Source organism: Chrysemys picta, chromosome 10, assembly GCF_011386835.1.
Source record: "Chrysemys picta bellii isolate R12L10 chromosome 10, ASM1138683v2, whole genome shotgun sequence".
NCBI lineage: Eukaryota > Metazoa > Chordata > Testudines > Emydidae > Chrysemys > Chrysemys picta.
In genome coordinates this window covers 53,103,298-53,126,054 of record NC_088800.1, presented here as the reverse complement: position 1 = coordinate 53,126,054, position 22,757 = coordinate 53,103,298, and the positions used below count along the sequence as shown (strand labels likewise).

The following is a 22,757-nucleotide window of genomic DNA, read 5'->3' as shown; positions in this document are numbered from 1 at the left end:
CCCCTGGGTCTAAATGTATTTCATTAAGGAGTTCTAATTTAACTCACAGGGAGGTTAAATTTTACTACAGGCTTAAATTTAGCTAAAAGCAAGTTGTTCCAGTAAAAACAAGCATAAGATTGTCCTTCATGACCCCAGGATGAGTTATGTTGTTAGGGCATCAAACGGTGTGTATCAGTTATTGGGTATTTGCTGTTGGGAAGATACCTCTGAGGAGCTGTCTCCATGCAGTTTTAAAGAAATAAAAGATTTATTATTATTTTATTTTATTTTTTATTATTATTGCATCATGGGCCAAATCCTCAGCTTGTATAAACCTAGCTCTAGTGAAGTCCGTGGAGCTGTGCCAGTTGATATCAACTGCAGATCTGACTCCATATATTTTCTTTAGCATCTCATTGTTTTAAACTTGCATCTCAGGCATGACTAAGACAGCACATTATGGATAAATCCCCCAGGCTGCTTGTTTATATTGTGACCATGAACAGAGGTGTCCAGTAATCAGATCTCTTTGCTTCATAGCTTGAATGACAGCTCCACTGAAGACGAGGAGGATACAACAGTTAAGGACCAACCGAAAACAAAGGCGAGAATGCAAGATTCTTCCCAAGGACCACGGTACAAACTACATGAATCTTCCCCTTTTCATGAAATTGAAATGATCCCCAAAAAGACTGAGAGTGAGATCTCACTATTAAAATATTATCCAGCAGTGATTCTCATAGCAAATCTGCTAAGTTTAATAGTTAAAACAAAATGTTTCAGTCTGGATCTAGCAAACCAGTCTTGTGTTCTTTCTGCTGCAGCCACAATCAAGATGCTGGAGTTAGAACATACTTGTTGATGCTTAAGGCAGAATAGAATTCACCTGGCTCTTTTGCAGCTATATGGAATCTATAGGGATATCAGGAGTAAAAAAACATTTTTGTTGTTGTCAGTAGATGAAACAGACATGGCTCAAAAGACACATGCAGAATAGACACAGACAGTAGGAAAAATGCCTTATTTTTTTTCGGAGCCACTTTGAGTAACTTGAGAAAATTGTTTTTAAATAACTCCAAATCAAACATTTTAAAAGACTATGGGCATATACTCCTACCCAGCCTCTTTAGGAAAATGATCAAACAGAAGCTAGAAATTGACATTGATCTAGCATGATTATTGCAGTGTGTGGGAAGAAAAACTCTCAGATCTCCTTATTTGTCTGGGTATAATGTGAACAGTCAAGGAACTCCTGAACTGTAGATGCTTCTGTATGCAGGGATGCCAACACCTCCCTATTGCCAGACTTGGGACCTGATTCAGCGAGGTAGTTAAGCATGTGCGTAACTTTAAGCATATGAATAGTTACTGCTCACATGCTTAAAGTTATGTATATGATTAAGTACCTTGCTGAGTCAGGGCCTAAACGTTTCACCCATGTATGCTCGGTTTTATCTTTAGAAGCCGTTTCCTGGTTCTTAATGATGCACTTATACCTGAATTAGAGCAGTAGAAGGAACAAGCAGAACATGCTGTTTTGTTCTGTTTTTGGTAGAGCCAATTACTCTTATTTTTAAAAATAGTTTTGAAAGAATAAATGATTCGCCAAGGAACAGAGCCCAACCACTCAGAATGATTTAGCAGCTGAGAATAGTCAGAAGCCAGAACCAAGCAGGAGCGATCAGGCACACTAGGTGCTCTCATTTGTGCTGGTATCAATCCAGAGAAGCTCCACTGAAATCACTGTGCGGTACACCAGTGTAAATCTGGAGTCCTATAAAGCAAAACCTGGCCAAATCAATTTTGATTAGTTTTAAAATTGCTCACAAAAATTAAAATAAAATGCCTGACAAATATTACTGTTTCCCTGTTCCCACGTTAGGAAATCTGGTCATCTGAGCAGGCAGAAAACCCTTGGGCTGAATTCTGATCTCATTTACTTGGGCCTTGTGCTATTGTCACTCTACTGATCTGGGTGGAGTTACACCTGAGTTACACTGGGCTAGAATCTAGATGGTCCCCTCCCAGGGTAAAGCCTGCAGGAGGGAGAAATCTCTGAAGATCTCCTCAGAGAGACACAGAAGTGCCCTCAAACCTGGCAGATCCCCGGGGCCACGTGTAAGAAATCTCTGTACTCATGCACCACCAGTACTCTGGCCCCTGACATTTCCCACCTCATCTCCCTAGCAGGGCCAGCAAACTCCACTTGGTTCATTCACTAAATTTCCATATGGAGCAGGGTCAGATTAGGTCACCAATGTCTTCACCCTACCCCACTAGTTGCCTCCCAGGAGGAGAAGCAAGCACAGAAGTACTTTAATTGTCACATCTATTCCTACTGGAGACAGATAAGTATCCGATCAGAATCACTGCAGGGACATGGTGATGTGTTAGTAGAATCCTTACTGCTAACTTACCCTCTTTGCTCTTGCAAATGACTCATGATTGTCCAAGGTCTATTATACCAAGGCATTCTGCTGGCGCCACTGCTATCCATGCACAGTCGAGGCAAGGTCAGGAATGAACAATCATCACTCTGCACTTACATTAGCAGTTTACCTGGCAACAGATTTAGAATCTGAGGCCCTGGCCTTATGGATGCTGAGAATGTCATTCAGTTCACATTCATTATTTTCGGTATCTGGCAGGGGAGGTGTTAGCAAACCCACACTGCTTAGTCATTCTCCTTAATGGTCCAATTCTTACAGTAACCAGGGGTTTCAGGTGTCCAGGAGAGTCTTGTCATCTCTAGAAGAGGTCACAGGTTAAAGTGGTGATTCCTAATAAGAGACAGAAAAGAGGAGACCCTTAAGAAAATAGAAGTGGGAAGCCTAGCTGTAGAATACTCTGTGTTCTGAAAAGTACAAGGTTAGTATGAATAATTCACAATAGCATGCAGGCGTATACTCTGCAGAGCCAGAACACTGTAATATCAAACTCAGACAGCACATAGCCACTTCTCTGGGTCCAGATAATTCTCAGCTGCCTCTTTCAGAACCGAACAGTGACATCTGTGATGCTCCTTTCCTGACACTGCAATCAGCCCAAAAACTGGTGGCCCTCACCCTTTACCAAACAGCTTGGGAGTTCCTTCATCATCAAAATGACACGCAGCCACAAAACAATTGTGTGCTGATGTTGTGTTGCAATGTGATGCCATAACTTTGCATCATCATGACCCAGGGAAATCACAGAATTGTGATGTTGATAATTCAACAGTCTCATTTCCTCAAGTGCTGGGAGGGAGAAGGCCTCCTTCATCTCCCTTCTATCTCTGATAAGAATTATTGGGGGGGAATCTTATCCTCTCTCTTTATACCTACCTGACTGACTGCTGGATGGGAAAAGGGTTCCATGGGGGGAGCTGTGGACTCTGACTTCCAGTCCAGCAGTCCATTTCCTGAGTGCTCCTGAGACAGGCATTGTGCTCCTCTGTCTGACAACCAGGAAGAGTGACTGAAATGCCGGTCAAATATCTATCCCAGGACAGCTGCACGGAGGGCCAGGGTAAACTTTTCAAAGGCCCCCATGTCCCATTTTCTAAAGTGACTTGGCTCCTAAATTCCATTGTCTTTCAATGAGACTTGGAATCCAAAGTGCATATGGCACTTTTGGAAGTGGGACATAGGCTCCTGAGTCATGTAAGGGCCTTTGAAAATGTTATCCCTCCATCTCTAGAGCCAGAAGCTGTCCGTACCATAAACCACTCTAGATCACAGCCCACTGCAGTAAAAAGTCAGAGTGTAACTGGCCATCCCCTCTCTCTCTTCTTCTGCAGAGGCAAATAATTAGTCCCATCACAAAGGACAATGTCACCAGAGCCTCATGAGTGCTGTCGATGTTCATAGTGTTACTACCCTAGATCGATCCAGCAATGTCTAACTGAACCACCTGGATGCCCAAAGAATTCCAGGTGGGCTCATGGTGGCATATTCTATCATTTTTGAGCTAATGTTAGGACATCAAAAACCATTATCCAGGTGGTCTTCTGTGCTCTGCTTTGCGCTGGCAGTCAAATTAGGTTCCTCAGTAAGGATCTGCTAATTATAATGCTCTACGTTGGTTTAATCCATTTGATTTTTAATTTTCAGGGATTGCACCGGGAAAAGCCTGCTGTTGCAGCAACTCCGTAACTTCCGTAAAGAAGCATCTCAGCCTCTTGCTAATGAGGCCTCTAAGCAGGTGCTAAGAGATGAAGGAGGGAGCCAGGATCTTGAGAGCCCAGAAGAGATGGGCACCCTGAAAATCAGGAGAAAACGCTATCTAAGAGTGAGAGGGGAAGCAAACAAGGTGACTTCCAGGTGTCTGGTGCACTCAGACTCTCAGAGGGTCAGTCCTGCCTTGCCAAACCATGTGAAACATGGAGCTGATCCTTCAAGGGAAAACCAGAAAGAGACTGAAGACACACTACATTCAGGAAGTGCTCCAGAACCCCCTCTAAATAAAGCAGCAGAATCCCCAAGGTACTAGAGAGTTTGGAGTAAAGCCATCAGTGGTGATTCTGAATGCCATTCCTGTAAGCAGCCATCTAGAGCAGTGGTTTTCAACCTGTGTCCGTGGACCCCTGAGGGGCTGCAGATTGTGTCTGAGATTTCCAAAGGGGTCAGCACCTCCATTCCAAATTTTTTAGGGGTTTGCAAATGAAAACAGGTTGAAAACCACTGACCTAGAGAGCATATTACTGGCTGCAACCTAGGGGTGCAAGGTTGTCTGGTTCAGTTAGCTAGAGAGGATCTGTATGTTTGTTATATTTTGCAGGGCAGAAGAAAGCCTGAGAGAGCTGTCCCTAAAGGAAAAGCAGATGAAAGAGAAGCACAGGAGGCAGAGACTCCAGGAGCAGCTGGAGCGATTGCAGCCTCAACACTCGGTTACTGGAAAGCAGCCCATGGCAGAGAAAACTCCTGTTTTGTTTCACCCGGTTAGTATCTCAGCGTAGGAATGCTCCTTTTAGAGTGTCTTGCTTCCTGCTGACCCCCTTTTGAAAATTCTGGGACGAATCTAGACATGACCTCAAAGTCCAAAAGACCTTTTCATTCTAATACTTGAAGGTTGTGTTATGGCTCTGTTTTCGTGGGCTAGCTTCATGGTTCTGCCATGCCTGGCCATAAGAGCAATCTTGAGAGCTATTCTCCTTTACTTACGCACCTGCTTCCACTGCCAGACCAGTGCCTGTGGAGAACACCTGCATTTCCCAAAGGGGCTCCCACTGCTGGGGATGTGGGGTGGAATCCTGGCTACATTAAAGTCAGTGGGAGTTTTGCCATTAACTTTAGTAGGGCCAGGATTTCACCCAGAGTTCTTGTAGCTTTTTAAAAAAAAAGAAGTTTATTTTTATGGTTTTAAATAAGTTCCTAGCTTCAATTTGGCCTCCTGTCCCCAGCGTCTTGGCTCTCAGTACTGCACCCACATCTGGATAGGCAGCAGGTGTGAAAGGAGGATTGTGATTTTAGTTAGTTTCTTTCCTTGCAGTGTTTGATCTTTGCCAACAGTGTTCTTAAGGGATCACAAAGCCATTTGAACTCTCTGAAGCCTAAAACAAGGCTCAGAGAAGGGGATCATTTCTCATTTCCATGAGATCTACATATTGAGTCCTGATTTCTCACTGCACTGATTTTGCTGCTGGCAGTGCCCTCCATCCCCGCAGAGGGTGGTGGTGGAGCAGGATTTCCCCCTATATTTGCTCCAGGTCCATTGGTAGCAATCGCTTTGGCTTAGCAACAATAGAAAACATTTCACTTAGTGCTAAAGTCTTGTGGTCTAAATGCACTTGACAGGGGATGGTCCATTCAAGTTTGCGCATTTGTAAACAAATGTGACTTTATTGGATTTCTTCATCTTAAATATTCATTTTTAAAACATTGGATTTACCACTGATGAAAGGTGTTGGATTGACAAACCTACCAGCTGAAGTCCTTTGTGTCTATAGAGGAAGACCAGCAAGAGCAATGCAGTGCACAGTTCTCACATAGCATTCCACTAAGGGGCTTAGTTCTTGTTCTAGAGGGACCTTCTGTAAGGGTTTCTTATCTGTAGTCTTCAAACCTGTTGAGTTTGTGGCCTGTCAGAAGCTGTTAATGAGCTCCTGTTAGTGTTGGTTAAGATGTGGGCACTTGTTCATTTGGAAATAGATTGAGTCTCGCCAACTAATTTCTTATATTGCACCAAACAATTGTCAGGATGCGATATATTTTGATCACTATCAACCTTTGTTAGATTTGAACCCATGTAATAAAGGTAAAAGACTCCCTAATCCAATGCTAATTTCATAAACTACCCAGTCTCCCAACTATAACTAAATTCACGATGCACTGTGGTGGAGCCAACCAGAGAACAGCCCACACTGAATGCAATCTGTGGGCAGCTTCTATCCAATTCTTGTTCATGAAAATCCATTATTAAAATTAAAAAGAGAAACTAAAAATATGTCAATATAATCCATCAGCGACAACTGTCCTTCTTAGAGTTATTTGAAATTCACTTTGACAGTTAGCAGCATTTCTGGGCTTCAAATTAGAACAGTTTTTTCTTTCTTCTTCTTTCTTTTCTTTTTTTATTTGCACAGACAGAAGCAGAAAAACTGAGACTGTTTTGACATCTGAAACTGAAGAAGCTATAATTTGGCAGCTGTGTTGCTCAGAGATTTGGAAATGAAAATATCTAACACCAAATTGTATATGTATATATATATATATATATATAACAAACTGGAGTCTCTGAGAGGGTAGCACACTATCAAATTTGTTTTCTACATACTTTTTTGGGCAGCGATAGACATTCAGATTTGGAACATGGGACTCCTGACCATCCTAATGTACATCAGTAATTGAATTGAATAATAATTACAGAAGCTCAGAATCCCTGCACAGAGTTGTTAGAAAGTAATACAAAGTTTTTATAAACTGTGTGATGATTACATAAAAGGTTTCATTTCAGCTCTTGAAAGCAACAAAATGCAGACTTAATTTCATCACTGTCGCCTTAGCTTAACCTAATTCAGTCAAACTCTGTTCACAGTTTCTGCTTTCAGCAGAGTGGCAATAGCATAAACAAGAATCATTAGATCTGGGGTAACATTTTCAAAAATGCGTAAGTGACTTATGAGAGTAAGGACCAGTTTTTCAAAGGTAATTAGGTGCCTAAAGATGCAGATAGGTGCCTAGTGAGATTTTCAAAACACCCATTGAAATCAACGAGAGTTTGGCACCTAAATGTTTGAAAATATCACTAAGCACCTATCTGCATTGTTAGGTGCCTAAATACCTTTAAAAATCTGCCCCTAAGTCCAATTTTCAAAAATGACGTTGTCATTTAGGAGTCTGAGTCCTATTGACTTTCACTGAGACTTAGACTTCTAAATACCTAGATCACTTTTTAAAATGGGATTTAGGCTCCTAAGTCACGTAGGCACTTTTGAAAATGTTACCCTTGTTCCGTTGGGCCAGATTTGGATCTGTCATAAGTAGATGAAATGTTCATGAAAGTCTAACTGAGTGGGGACATAAACAGTTCTGTAAGGTACATGTGGGGTTTAAGCAATAACATAGTATAAGTTTCACAGATTTGGTTTCAGTAGATGGACAAAAATAAGTGTAACTTATGTGCAGTGGTGAAGAAGGTATGTTGGTTGCAGGTAAAACAATTTAAAAAGAAGATGTAAGATAAAGTAGCAGCACCTGCCTTTTAAAGTTACTTATCTTGCATACTCTCCTAGCTATGTCGACCTAGTAGGTATGTTGACCCTGCATCTGGGAGCCAGCCTCCCAGCCTGGATCCACAGACTTGTGTTAGTGGGACTAGTGCTAGACATTGCAACACAACTATTTTTAGCATGCTAGTGAAAGCCCCACTAGTACGAGTATGTGGACCCAGACTGGGAGGGATGCTCCCAGATGCAGTGTAGACATACCCCTAGTGTCAAATCAGTACCATTCATGCTACTGCACCTCTTTCTGACTCCCTTGCACTCCTGATTCCATTGGATTCTGTGGCAAAGCTGTCATGGATGTCAGGGAGAGCATGATCAGACACGTGACCTGGAACTTACCTGCCAATAATGCCATAGCTGAATGTAGCCCTTGTGACTAAACATATTGCATTACCTATAATGAGCCAAATTCAGTGAAAGTTATTCTTGCTTTACACAGTGTGACTGAAAGTAGAGTTTGGCCCGAAATATAAGCAAAAAGCCTTGAACTACTGAACTACTTGAGTTAAAGACAGAGTGAAAGACAACCTGAAATCAGATAATTTCAAAAATGAAGTTTCTGATCATTCACCAATCTAGATAAGGTACTTATATGGTCCCATTGCCATAGTATCTGACTGCATCATGCTCTTTAATGCAGTTGTCCTTGCAACACATCTGGGATGGGGGACTGGGACACACAGAGATGAAGTGGTTTGTTCAAGGTCACAGTGCAGGTCATTGAACCCAGGTGTCCAGAGTCCCAAGCTAGCAACCTAACCTCTGGATCATCCTCCCTTTCTATGCCAGCTACCCCTGAGTAGCCTGCCAACTTCAGTGCTCTTGAATGATATTTTCCAATGAACTAAGAGCCTGATCCCTCAAAGATTTTCACAGATGAGTAACTTTACTCGTGTGAGTAAGCTACTCATCTGGGTACAGTCTTTTTGCCAGATCAGGCCCTACCTGACTAAACAGGGCAACAAGATAAAATTCACCCCCACTTAACTAGTGCATAGGGCCTTTCACCTAGGTGAAACTGACTATATTCAAAACTGTCAAATGCACAAAGTAAACAAACAAAAATAGAACAAAATAATTCTTTTGTATTCCAGTTATATTTATCTGATGTGACTGCTTGTAGGAATAGTAGCTGAAACATTTTCCGACCAAAGTGCGATTTTTTTTTTTAGTTGCTGTGTCTCTAAATCAGAATTTGTAGTTTAAATTAGATCCTCATGGCCCAATTCTGTTTTCATTTATACTGTTGATGTATTACTCACACCAATGTGATTCTGGAGTAACTGAATGCAGAATTTAGCCCTTAATGTTATTTTAACATAGTTTTTAAATTTAAATCATGATTATGTTCAGAAACACATATATGTAAAAATGGCCCGAGATGCTTCCTGTGCTGAACTTAGCCTGTGTATACTCTTCAGATTCCCATCAGATTTCTTTGCTCTGGTTATGCTGGGATTATATGTAGCAGTGATACATCAAACAGCCACCAGATGGCTCCTGAATACTTCTCTTTTGTCTAATAAAATATTTGCCAATTGTCTGAAACAAGACTAAAATGTCTTATTTAATGAAAAAAATAAATTAATTACTACTGCTCTAACTCCAGAATGGCTTAAAAATAAGATAAGTTAATTAAAGATGATGTAGTTAATTCTATTGTGCGAGAACTTTAAGGCTATATTCTCTCTTGTGCTGCCAGTTCAAAGGGTCTAGAAACAAGCTGGATCTGGCCAGCTGCGAATTCTCTTGGTGTGGGGGAAATGTTACACTGGTACTGCACCAGCTATCTGGCCCTTTTGCCAGCTTATTATTATTTATTATGCTGTGCTCCAGCTGTGTTCATCTGATTTATAATCCCTTAGGGACCATGGGCAGTAAACTAGAGAAGTCCCCAGGCTACTCTAACCTATGCCAGGGCTCAGGATTGCACCCTTGAGATTCAGCAAGCCATAACTGGCAAAGCAGAGAATCTTGGCCGTAAAGGTAACCAGCTGCAAAGAGTGCTGTGGAGTTAGCTCTGTTCCTCTTCGGGTTCATACAGTAATGTAAGTACGGGAGCGTGAAGACTGGTAAACTGTCAGTGCACGCATTAACACAAGTCAAGAAGACCTTCAACATCTCATTATCCAACTGACTCCTGTCAAAGGTTCTTATACCGCACCCATCACCATGGTATCTGAGCCGAAAATAGTCATCAATAGTCCTGCTTTAATGTGGCATTTGACCAGGTTTTGCAGAAACACTGCTGAGGTGACACTTGCCTCAACCAGAGGGCGCGTAATTATCATTTCAAAACACTAAGGCCCAGACTTTTACAGGTATTTAGGCGTTGCTGTGCTCAGCATTGCAATGCCCAACTGATTGAGGAGCCTATATCTCATTGTCAAGAGGGACTTAGGCATTTAAGAGCCTTAATTCCATTGATTGTCAGTAGGGTGCTGTGCAGGTAGTAATATAATACATGAATTACACTAGCTGGTCACAGTCCGGGACCCATGGGACGGAGAGTTCCTTTCAGGCTGCCGGCAGTCCATTCCATTTCTATAGAATATAGGCTTTGATTTATTTAAAAAATTAGGATTCTAACCCTTCTGCCTTCTATGGAGTCTTTCAAGTAGGAGTTGATGCAGTGTTGTCTTCCTGAGTCTGCCAACAAACAGCCTGAAACTAGAGCTTTAAGGCCTGACCTAATGTGCATCGAAGCCAAGGGAAAGAGTCCCATGGATTTCATTGGGGGTTGGATCAGTCCCTAAGAAACCTCTGAACTTCTCCATTTATCTCAATGGGAATTTAACTCTGAACCTAGCTGGAGATCACTGAAATTGCAGGTGGAAAAGATCAGTTTAGCCAGCTAATCCATCCCTGAAGGATTCTCTTATGTTAGATACAGTAGATTCCACTTATTAGAATCCTTTGGTTGCCAGCAAAAAGTTGCTAGTATCCAGCAGTTGCTAATAAGAAGGCAGGGTTGTGAGGCTACAGCTGGGGAAGGAAACGCTGGGGCATGCCTTCCTTGGCTGCAGCCTGCAAACCTACTGGGGCGGGGACTGCAGCCTGGATGCTGAGGCTTTCTATGGCGAGCAGGGATGCTGGAAGCCCCAGGGGCTACACTGTACCTCTCCCTGTGCACTCCATGGGTCTGGGCTCAGGCACATGCCAATGTTACTTTCCCTGCATGCAGTCGCCTGACAGGACACAGCCCGGAAAGGGGAGGGAGAGGCACCATGCAGATCCAACAGCTGGGCTGCAGCCACCTTCCCTGCTACTGCCTGGTCCACAGCCTTGCCTCCTAGCCTACAGTCCCTTACGTCCTGTGTGCTCCCTTTGCACAGGCAGGTTTGCAGGGCTGCAGCCAGAGAAGGTACATCCTAGCACTTTCTTCCCTTGCTGCAGCCTTGCAAACCTGCCTACAGCTGGGGCCTTTGTTCCAAAAAAAGAAGTTGCTAATAAGTGGCATGCCTTTTGCCAATATCCAAATCCCATTAATCCTGCTGTGAATGGGACAGGATTGGTTCCCAGCAATATGTTGCCATTACGCAGAAGCTGCTAATATCAACATTGCTATTAAGCAGAATCTACTATACATTTATGGTGCCCATTGCCATGGTATTTGAGCACTACACAATCTTTAACAAATTCCCCCTCATGACACCCAGGCGAGGTGAGGAAGTTCTGTATTCCCATTTCATAGATGGGAAACTGAGGCACAGAGACAAAATGACTTTTCTGCGGTCGTATAGGAAATCTGAAGTTGAGCAGGAACTGAATCTAGTTCTCCCTAGACCCAGACAAGCAACCTGACTCACTGCACTATTCTTTCTCTGTCTCCAGTTTTCCACATTCAAAGCAACAGCCAGTTACATGTGCACAGCTGACAATTCTGGGTACTCCCTACAGTACCTTCTCCAGTGTTATGTTAGGTGACTTAAAGAAGGGCGAGAGCCCCACTGCTTGGGAGACTATGCAAGGTCAGCTTGTTCTCACCATTAGGAAACTGTGCCTGATTGTCAGCCCTTTATTTCTTTATCTTAATATAACCCTTCTGCCAGGTGGAGCTGGCAACAACCAGGTTTAATATCTAGGGATTCCTTTTCAACAATACAACACAGAACCGGCTCAAATTCCCACCCAGTAACCTGGGAAAATTATACACCATCCCTGGGCGCCTCTGAGAGGCAATACTTCCCATTCGCAAGCACAGAGCCTGAGTGTAGAAAATACACTTTTAATGAAAGGAGGGAAGTCACCCAACATTAATTAGGGAAAATGCCACAAGCAGGATTCATAATCATAAAACTGAGCAGGACACCCACCCCAGTGTGCATGGGGCAGAGTATTCTGCCTTATGTTCCTGAGTTCTACAACCAAAAGCTCCTTTACTGTGTCCCCCTCTTCTCCCTCCCCATACCCCACTCACAGTGGTTGTCCTTGGTCAGTGAGGACCCAGGGTTCAGAGGTGCATCTGTGTGAGTTCACCTCCCACCCAAGGAACCTTACTTGCTCCACCATCTGAGCATGTGCTCTGGCTGGCTACCCCATCAGCCATGGTTCCTCTCCACTAGCTACCTGGCCAGATGTGGTTCCTTGTTGCCTGGCCACCCTGCCAGCCAACTGCTTGCCACTTTCGCTGGCCGCCCATCAGTTACCTTCTGCTGCCACCTGCCTCTCTGCTGTGACCTCTGTAGGTCAGTCTCTTAGGGCTTGTCTACACTGGCACTTTACAGCACTGCAACTTTCTCGCTCAGGGGTGTGAACATCTCCCCCCGCCCCCGAGTGCAGCAAGTTTCACTGCTGTAAAGCGGCAGTATAGACAGTGCACCAGCGCTGGGAGTGCGGCTATGCCCCTCGTGGAGGTGGGTTTTTTAGAACTCTCCCAGCGCTCTGCAGTGACTACACAAGCCACAATAAAGCTCCTCCGTGGCAGCGCTTTAACGTTGCTAGTGTAGACTAGCCCTTAGTGATTTTTAGCTCTCAACAGGCTGGGCAGAAACACTGCCCCACCACAAGTGATTTCAGCTCTCATTGAGTACTTAAAATAACAAAAGGCTCCTAATGAAGCCTATTTGGCTCTATCTTTGAACAGAGGGGAGGAAGAGGTTAAACCAGACTGGGGACCCTTAGGGAGAGTCCACACCTCCTGGCTGGGACACCTGTCCCCACCCCCCTTACTTCCACAGAGGTCTGGCATTCGAGCCCCTGGCTTAACGAGGTCCTGTCCATTGACCGTGACCCCCTCATTTGGGACAGGTTAAGCACAGTTCTGCTCTCGTTTATTCATACAAGACAACAACGTTGATAACATTCCACTACCCCTGCATTCAGTACTAAAGTAATTTATAACCCAACACCAGCCACAGTTGATCACTTTGAGCAACACAGCTCTATCTGCTGGATATTTTGGCAGAGCAGGTGTGTTCATGTAAATACAGTTTGCTCCTGAAGTCTCTCCCCCTCCCATCTAGATGCCGGGGACCCTGCTTACATTAATTTAATCCTGCATCTCTTAGTTATACCTCAGGGTTCAAACTGAGCTATTAGGGGAGGGGAGGAGAAACAGAGGGCAGCAGCTATAAGGAGCGAGGGGGAACGGGAGCCGCGCATGACCGAACAGAGGTGTGGCAAGTGGCTCACAAGTAGAAATTTTTCACTGCCATCCCTGCTTCTGTAGCTTTGAGTTGAAGATTGTCTTTGTTCAGGGCTTGAAGCCTTGAACCCATTCAAAGACATACTCTGTAAAACAGAATCACTGTATCCATTCAAGGCTGCAGGGTAGCTGGCTGCTGCTTTGAGTGGGGAAAGGTGCTGGTGAGAGAACGCTTACTGGAAAGTCCTTTCTGCCCCTGCCAGCCAGTGATCCGCTGGGAGAGAAGTGAGGTCTGTTCCCTGCTGGGTAGTGAGGCCTGTGAAAAGAGAAAAGTTGCCAGCTGGAGGCCTGGGAGAACAGAGCAGAGCCATGTTTCTGTCCATTGCATTCTTAGGCTCTGATTGGCCTGGCCCTTGTGGAGAGATGCCATGTTTCATCCCGTAGCCCTGGTGTGAGGAGAATGGTGAAAGGGGGCAAATAGAGAGAGAAGGGAAGGGGTTTAAATGGAAGGGCAGAGGTGGGAAGGCAGGGCAGAAGGCAGAACAATGAGAAGGGACTAGAAGAAGAGAGGAAGCCTAGTAAGAAGGGGAGAGAAGGCAGAGAGGAGGGCAAAGAGAACGTGGCAGATGGAAGGCGAGAAAGGGAAAAGAGACGAAAGTCAAATGAGACACCAAGTGTTAAGGTTAGGAAGAGGATGTAGTCTTCACTGGCACAGGTTTCAATGCATCGTTGGGCGAATACGTGCTGACACCAACTCCTGAACTGGGTTGTAGATGTCTATGCAAATTAGTTTTGTCTTTTGGATTCCTGGCAAGTGGCTTCCATAATCTTCTTTTGCAAGGTGTGTACCCCTGCTTACATAATCAGACCAGTACACAGTTCCACCCTGCGCTGGTGCAAGAGCCCCTTGATGCTAATACTATAGGGGTGCACTAGCATAGAGAAGGGCAGACGGTAAAGAATGCAGAGGTCCCCAGTTCACAAGAGAACTTTACCCTAGATTCTCCTTGTAACTGATCTTTTTGTCTGCGCCAGTTCACACAATGCTGCAGCGGCACGGCCTCCGGGGCATGTTCTGGGGTCCCCATCCCACCAAGAACAGGTTGAAACGAGAGTGACATGTATATTGCATATACATCCATGCTGCTTGGTTTGGGGTAAAAGCTGCTTTGAGCTGACCCAGATCTATGTGGCGATAACGCTTCCCACCCATTCCGGACACATCCTCCATTGGCCCCCACACCATGGGGATCAGCCCTCCCCCTTGTGCCCTGGTAGAACAGCAGGCGGTAGGTTTGGAGAGGAAGGTTGCCCTCTGAATCTTGAGCCTTGCCCAGCTGAATGCCTTTGCAGGAGCCCCTGGCTTTATCTATACCACTTTCCGGCCATGACATGAAGTGAGTGAAATCTGATGTCTTTCCAGGACTGTAGTTGTTTTCAGTCCCATTTTCTCTAATTGGAATTTGAAATGGCCTTAGAAAGATATGAAATATTTAGTCCTTTATATTCCTTGGCCCATCTTGGGAGTGATTAAAATGAGTTTTGGTCCATTATTGAATATACTTATGGCGGATCTTGACAGATGGAAACATTTGTTGCTTTTGCTTAAGGGAAAGGTTAGTATAAGTGAAATGAATATAGTTTCCAGAATTGTATACACACAGAGCTTGCTGCCAGTAGAGGTCCCCAAAATACTTTTCCGTTCACATTAGCAGAACTGTCAAGATAGATTTGAAGAGCAGGCAATAAAGCAAAACGTTAATTAGATAACCCCTATCTCCCATCTACAAGGGGGCAGATGAGGAGGAAATTATGTCTGCATAAGTCAGTTGCTCTTTGACAAACTACAGAAGTATGTGTTACCTGTGGGCCAAAATCTATCACCTTCCACTGAGAAGGACCTCTTGCTTCACTGAGATCAGAATAGAACTCAGATCTCCTGATTCTCTGCTCAGAACTGGGAGCTGATCTTTCGCCAGTGACTTCTTTTTTGATACTGGGAAGCAGTATGGGCTATGGTTTTTGTACAGTGGTGATCTTGATTGGGACCGCTAGGTGCTACCATAATACAAATCATCATTTCAACTAGAGAAGCCCTATATGCAACAGCAACACTGTTTGTAGGAATTTCAAATGGTCTAATTGAGGTTTCAAAGTGGAAAAATCCTGCAATTACGATTATTAAAAAAGTATAGCTGTGTAAGGCTGCACGGTGAGCACCAGCAACTCCCTCAGAAGTCACTGGTGATTACAGGTGCTCAGCACCTCTGGGGCTCAGAGGGAGGAGGGATAGCTGTGGTTTGAGCATTGGCCTGCTAAACCCAGGGTTGTGAGTTCAATCCTTGAGGGGGCCACTTAGGGATCTGAGGCAAAAATCAATAATTGGTCCTGCTTGTGAAGGCAGGGGGCTGGACTTGATGACCTTTCAGGGTCCCTTCCAGTTCTATGAGATAGGTGTATCTTCATATATAAATCAGGTGCAGAGATAAGTCATGTTCCCCCACCCTGAAGAGCTTACAGCCTAAGTAAGACAAGACACATTGGAAAAATCAATACAACAGATTGGCCCTTGCAGCTGAAAACAAGAGAAGGCTTGTTCTGGCAAAGTGCTGAGTGCCCTCAGCTCCCAGTGAAACCAGTGGGAGTTGAGGGCACTTAACACCACACAGCAGTGTTCCACACTGTTCCAAATTGAGCCTGTATTGTCTTGGAGGAGCATAATTTTAAAGGTGGCCCATTTACCCAGCTAGCCCTCTGTGAATGGTACAGGGAGGGCTGTGTGTACCATGGCCACACCGTCTCATTCCATTTTTAATGCTCCGCCCTTCACAGCAGGCTTGGTCTTTCTTGCAAGGATACCGTCAGCTTAAAAATCAGACCCCTCTGTGCAAATGTTTTACTTTCATCACTACAAGTGTCGTATAACTAGGTAATGGGCCAGCTCCCCTTTGCTCTCCCCAATCCTGGAGCTGGCTGAGTGCAGGGCTGGGACTTCAGCATAAGTTACAGCATTGCTGCTAACAGCCCAAGCGGTCAAAACAGTGCAGCGCAGGGGATCTTGACCATGCCCCCTTTCTGCAGCGGGATGGGAGGTGCTGTGGGAGCCTCAGACTCTTTGCACAAGGGTGATCCTCCCAAAGGCAGGTGCCCCTGCTTCATGGCCTTACTGCATGAGAGGAGCTGGTCCTATGACTACAGAGATCAAGGGGAAAATGTCTTTTCTTTTTTTTCACCTGTGTTTATTTTGTGCATTTGACAGCCCTTTAGTTTCCCCGTTTCCCTCTCTAGAGAGCCAGGTTCACCCTGCTCCGCCACAGACTCCTTGAGTGACCTTGAGCAAGCCTCAATTCCTCATCTGTCCAATGGGGAGGATAGCCCTCCCCTTTCTCACAGGTGTGTTGCGAGGATAAAGACATTAAAGATTGTGAACTGCTCAGGTATCCAGTTATGGGAGCCATGTGAGTAGATTGTATAGTCAGTCACTCTCCCCCTTCGTTTGTGTGAGTCTCTCACAGAGCAACAAGAGAAGGATCTATATATATACTCAACAGGAAAATGTGATTGTGAAAGCTACAAATATTGGAATATACCCAGGGTTGAGGGTGTATTTCAAGTTGCGTATAGTGTTGACCTGATGCCATGTTTGAAATGGAAGAAGAGAAGTATTTAAAGACAGTATATGCTTCAGTATATGCTTCAGTGGGGCCTACTGAATAGGGCACTCGACTGGGTCTCAGGAGACAGGGGTTTTATCCCAAGCTCTGCCACTGGCCTGCTGGGTGACCTTAGGCATGTCATTTCCCCAGTCTGTGCCTCAGTTTCCCCATCTGTAAAATAGGAATGATGATGCTACTGACCTTGCTTGAATAGTGCATTGAGAACTTCAGATGCAAAGCACTATAAGGAGCTAGGTGTTATTTAGGCTGCCCAGCCGATAGTGGATTTGAAATAGTTCTGTTTCTGGAATGTATAAAGGAAGGAAAGAGACAAAATGTCAGTGTTTTTTCCTTAATATTGTGCTGTCCATCTTCAGAGTGCTTTATAGACATTAGCTATTTAATCCTCCTCTCAGGTAGCTAAGTCAGGAGTGTTATCCCCATTTTAAAGGTGGAGAGATGGAGGGAGAGAGGTTAAGTGGTGTACAGAAGGAATCAGTTTTAGAGCCAGGATTAGGACCCGAGTACCTGGTTCCCAGTCCTCTTCTCAGATCACTGTATCACCTCTCCCAGAGTAAAGCCCTCTAATGCACCCACTAGAATGTGTGTTGGGCAGAGAAATCTCTTCCATACATGTTTGTTTATTTTCAAAGAGATAAAGATCATTAAGTTGTGTCAGTCTTAGGGAAGGAAGCGGTGAGGCTGGTCTTTATGGTTGGCAAAGTCATTTGACCTGTTTGTTTGTTTCAGCCACTTATTGTGTCTTGTCACTAACCAAGATTGTAAGCTCCTTGGGCAAGGACTCTCTTTTTGCTTCACATTTGTGTAACACACAGCACAATGGGCTGTGATCCCTGCTCGGCCTCTCCAGTGCTAATGTAATATGAAGAATAAATAACTATCCCAGGAAAGGAGCTCTCCATCTTGTATTCTAGAAATCAACCAAAATCAAATGGCCTGCTTCTATTCCCACTTCTACTGGTTTATACCATCATGACGGCATTGACTTTGATGGAGTTCCTCCTGATTTACTCCCATGTAAGGGAGACAAGAATCAGGCCCCGTTATGTGTTAGTTGGGCGCAAGATCCTGAAAAATGGGAATTTTCACCTAAAGATGATCAAGATAAGATGTGTTAAGTGAGGCCCTTTTGCGTCAGATCAGCGGGCATGGAAGAACAATCAGAGTGAGGACTCTCAGAGCAGCTGAAAGCGGGAAATACAGTGAGATTTCCCAGGCTGGTTTTGTATCCTCGTGGTTTGGAAATCATTCCGAAGAGCATCAGAACATTTGGGAGATGTTGTTTGAGGTTCGCTGATCAATAGTCCCTGCTGGTCCTTCCGACCCATTCATAACATCTCAGAGTCCAACTAGACATATCCTGGCAGAGAGTGAGAGGTCTCTCAAAACCAGTAGCTCAGGAGTGGCCAACAGGACTCTTGCTTCCAGAAATGGTGTCGAGAGCCCATGCTGAGCCAGATCCTGGCAACACATCAGACAGACAGCACAGCAAGGGCAGTGGCACATATCAACAGCATCCAGCAAGGAGGGTTTCTGACAGCACAGGATACCACTGGTCAGGCCAGGTAACACGCAGTGGGGCTCTGCATGTGGTTGCTGTCCTCAGGAACAATTGCTTAGTGCAATGGAGCTATCTTGTTTACTGCAGATAGCAGAGGAAGTGTGTGCTGAATTCGGGGCCAACAACATCCGTTTACCCTGTAGCCACACCCCTGTTGCCAAGGTATACAGCCAATGGCACAAGCAGTGTATATGTGCCAGTGCACACTTTGTGCCAGATCCTTGGCTCTGACTTGGTCTCTTTGCATTGCTCTGGTGACACAAAGAAGCCATTAAACTGCTCTGCCTGGGCAGTTGAGGATTCCCCTGGGGTGAATGAGTCCTCAAGTGGGATAGAGCCGGTGTAGCTGGCTCTACACCACACCCCTTCATAGCCCCAGCATGGGGGGATATCAAGGAAGTGGCCAGCGGGAGAAGGACGTGTATGGAGCACTGCTATGCTCCAACTATTCCCAGCTTGTGTATCAGCCCTTTGGGTTATAGCAGCCCTGAGGAGGCTGCTGTATATTGCACCTGGGTTGACCCAGCCCCTCGTGGCCCCATAACTGGGGAACATGAAGCTCGTATAAAACCATTCCCCCCTGCTCTGGGTCCTGTGCTGACCATGGCTGTGTGCAACAGCAAGATCCCACCTGCACCTTCACAGGGCAATAATTGCTGACAATGAGCTGACTCCAATATGACTTTTCCCCTTCTACTGCACCTGCATAGACACAGGCAGGTATTAGCCCTCTCAGGCTCCCGCAGCCCACAGATTCCAAATCTTATCATACTTCCCAATCAGGAGAGATGATCTCCTTCAAGCTAGAGCCTGAGAATAATCGTAGAGAAATGAAGCTATTCCTAGCAAAGAAATGTCTGCTTTCAATTTAAACAACCTAACACAATATGCAATGCCTGGACCAAATTGGAGAGCTGTGTAAAAGGGACGATAGCAGAAAATAAAGCTTTTGTTTCTCAGATCCTTGCATTCCTGCAGTCTTATTTTGGCAATGCTTTAGAATTATCTACTTTGGAGGTTTATACCTCATCCGTTTCAACAATCTAAAGCATGGTTCAGGTCAGAAAATCTCCGTACCATCCTGACACAGTCATATTTCTCAGCTCAGTAACCTCAGCATGGTTAATATTCAGAAAACCACTCCTGTTATCGAGTATGAGTCTAGTGCTAAAGTGCATTAACAGAAAGACCATTCAGACCATTAATGTCAATCTTACTATTCTTTTCGTTATTAAATGTTGCCATCCTAATTACAGTATGTTCTGCCAGTTTAATACAGGAAATTCAGACAATTTCTCATTCTTATCCATTGCTTCCATTCTGCAGTGATAAAGCAGTTCTCTGGCTGATTGCAGGATTTATTCCACAATTTAATGTGGAGTTTGAAATTGACTAACAGATGGTATTGCCATCATTTTTTCCTTTCCCCAAAGAATGGGAAAGAACGAACACTTGACATTTCTGATATGTCTTCATCCACCACTAGAATTTAGGAAGCCATGAAAGAATGTTAGCTGCATTTCATTGGAGAGATGAACATGATTGCTAAGGGGAACAACTGCATTTCCTATCTGGTTAAAGCACAGCTCTATCCAGTTTCCAGGCTTATGAAAACAGACACATGGCAATGCCTTCTGCACACTTGCCTTTTTCTGCGCATGAATACTGCATACCGTAAGGGGTCATGCAAGGCTGGAGCCATTTCAACATGGAGAGAATAGAGACTTCATTAGAGGAATTAGCCAAGGCTGCTAAAGTACCTAGAAATCAGTTCACATTTACAAATGTACAGCTGATGCATCATTTGGCAGACGATTTCTGCAGTCGGTAATTTGCCACTCATCAGGGATTGCCTGTTAAATCCCCATGATCCAGGCTGCAGGGAGGATGACATAGAAAGATAAATTTAGACTTGGCTGCAAACAACTGTTTTATGAATCCTCCAGCCAGTATGGAATAAGACCTCTTCCATCCACAACCCCTACAAATAAAGGATACATCTTCATTTCTTTAATCAGGAAGCCACCTTCCTCCTCTTCCTCCTCTTCAATGTGGAGTACACGCTAATTTAGTCCTCACTGCTATGAACTCTGTTTAACACTGTTAAGACTGTATCACAACGGGATCTGACATTTAGCTTCATCTTTACATAACATTAGTGTGAATTTAATGCTGGATTGAGAGCCCTGGAGTCCAAAAGCTTCTGTTTAGCCACATAAAAGATACAGCTATACAAAGTCCTCCTCTAATGGGCCTCACTCCTGACTGGGAAAGACCCCCAGAAGGACCGAGAGGTGAGTTTGCTTTGTGCTGAGAGTACCAGCAGTGATCATGGTGTTATACCCCTGGATACACTGGATTTACCTAACAGCCATTAGTTGGTATCAACTTTCATTTGTTACCAATCCAGAGTGGAGTCCAGCCGTCTACTGAGGGGTGAAAGGTCTCAGATCTGTATACCAGTGAACCATTCTGCCCCCATCCCCCCCCAATAACATCCAACCATCTAAAAATCTCAACAGGACCTGCCAATATTAGAGCAACAAGAGCTGTTTGACCAATCCAATATATGGACTTGTTGAAAGGAAATTTACAAAAAGGCCAACTCTCCTTTCCAAGAGCTATCTACAAACAGCATCGTTTACCAGTTAGAGCCATTTTCTTGGAAATGCATTGTTCATCTTGGCCAACAAACTTGTATCCACTAAGCTTCAGCCCGATGGGATTGATAACCAGCTCTGACACAAAGCCCAGAGAGCTGGGGATGAAAATGCACAGTGCCATTGCGATTGTGTGCTCAGCTTGCACTGTAAAGTTCACCACACGTTGCAGTGTAGACAGTTTAAAAGTTACCTGTGTGTTTTAGTTAGGTCGCAAGGAATTAAGTGATGCAGTGTTTCAGAGCATACTGAATGCATGTTACCGGAAAACTGGTAATGGGCAATGCAAAAGTGTGAGAATTGCATTTGAAAAAAAAAAGGGTGGGGGAGGGATTCTTCCCCTAATTGACAAAATACCAGTGCTCAGTTACAATCAAGGCGATGAGATGAGAGTTCACTTAAATGTACATGATAGATCAGTGAGATTTGTTAGGCAGAGCAGACAGTAATACAAGCTCTATCACTCTTATCAGGCTTGATTCAAGGGCATTTCCCTGATAAGTAATTAACACTTAACATTGATGATGAATACTGAATGACTCCAGTCATACTACCTCTGGCTGATCTCATTAGCTTCCACAGGCTAAGCAGTGTTAGGCCTACTCCAGACATGGATGAGAGAGCTCTAAGGAAAGCCCAGCATGCTACAGGAAATGGCACTAGGGACTCTGAGTCAGTATAGAATCAATGCCCCAGCATGGAGCCAGGAGGCGTTAGGTTGCTAGAGGTGCTGTCTCTTGGATAAAATGTAAAAGTGAAGCTGTAAACATGCATGTCCCTATAGATTTATTACCGCCACCTCCGATGGTAGCATTCAGCCAGTTGTATTGATCAAAATCAATATAGTTTTCTGTTTCAGGCCTCATAATACAAATTAGTTTAATGTTCCCACTCTCCTTCAACAGGAAGCGTCTTATTTGCCAGCAATTAACACATTGCCTAGTGCAGACAGCGTTAACGGTGAGAAGCTTCTCATGACGATTTGGCTCGCCAGTTGTGGACAGGTAGCCACATGTGGTCAGCACAGTGGACGCTTCCCAGACACTGTCTTGACAGCAGCCAGCATCTACCAGGCTCTTGTTACCTGGCTTCTCTCCCTGGTGAGTTACACAGTGTGAAATGCTACAGAATCGGGCTCCCCACATTTTGTCAACCAGAAAAATATCAAGGTGGGGGCAAAAATGTATCATCCTCTTAACACTTCTCCTTCCTCTAACACCACAGACAATGGCTGACCCAAACAAGGTAAAATCATGCCCCAATCCAGCTCAACTTGAAGTGATTGGAGAGACTCCCATTGAAGTCAGTGGGAGCTGGATCAGTCCCTGAGTTTGCAAAGAGCATGTAACAGGAACAAAAATGAAAATAGGAGGAACAATGAAATGTTGGCCCTCCACATTTAAAAAATCCCCAGTAGCTGACTGCTACAGAAATTCTCTTGGTGGAGGCAGGGGCAGTGCTATTCCCAATGATGCAACTACTCCACGCAGGGGGTTGGAAATGTGGCCAAACTCTGTATTGAGAGTGTATTTTTAAAGGCATTTCTGTCACTTGGAATAGCTTTATGTTACACATGGAATAAGCA

At 44.4% G+C, this 22,757-nt stretch overlaps 1 protein-coding gene across 3 annotated transcripts in view; it reads left to right on the top strand.

Moving 5' to 3' along the window:
• Nucleotides 1-22,757, top strand: part of DNAAF8 (dynein axonemal assembly factor 8) — a 149,273-nt gene that overhangs the window by 24,329 nt on the left and 102,187 nt on the right. For all 3 annotated transcript variants that reach the window (XM_065559812.1, XM_042854127.2, XM_065559811.1), the window contains exons 8-11: nucleotides 523-618; nucleotides 4,074-4,445; nucleotides 4,741-4,900; nucleotides 22,078-22,272. In XM_065559812.1, coding sequence (XP_065415884.1) covers nucleotides 523-618; nucleotides 4,074-4,445; nucleotides 4,741-4,900; nucleotides 22,078-22,272 — 823 coding nt within the window. The remainder of the gene's footprint in view (nucleotides 1-522; nucleotides 619-4,073; nucleotides 4,446-4,740; nucleotides 4,901-22,077; nucleotides 22,273-22,757) is intronic.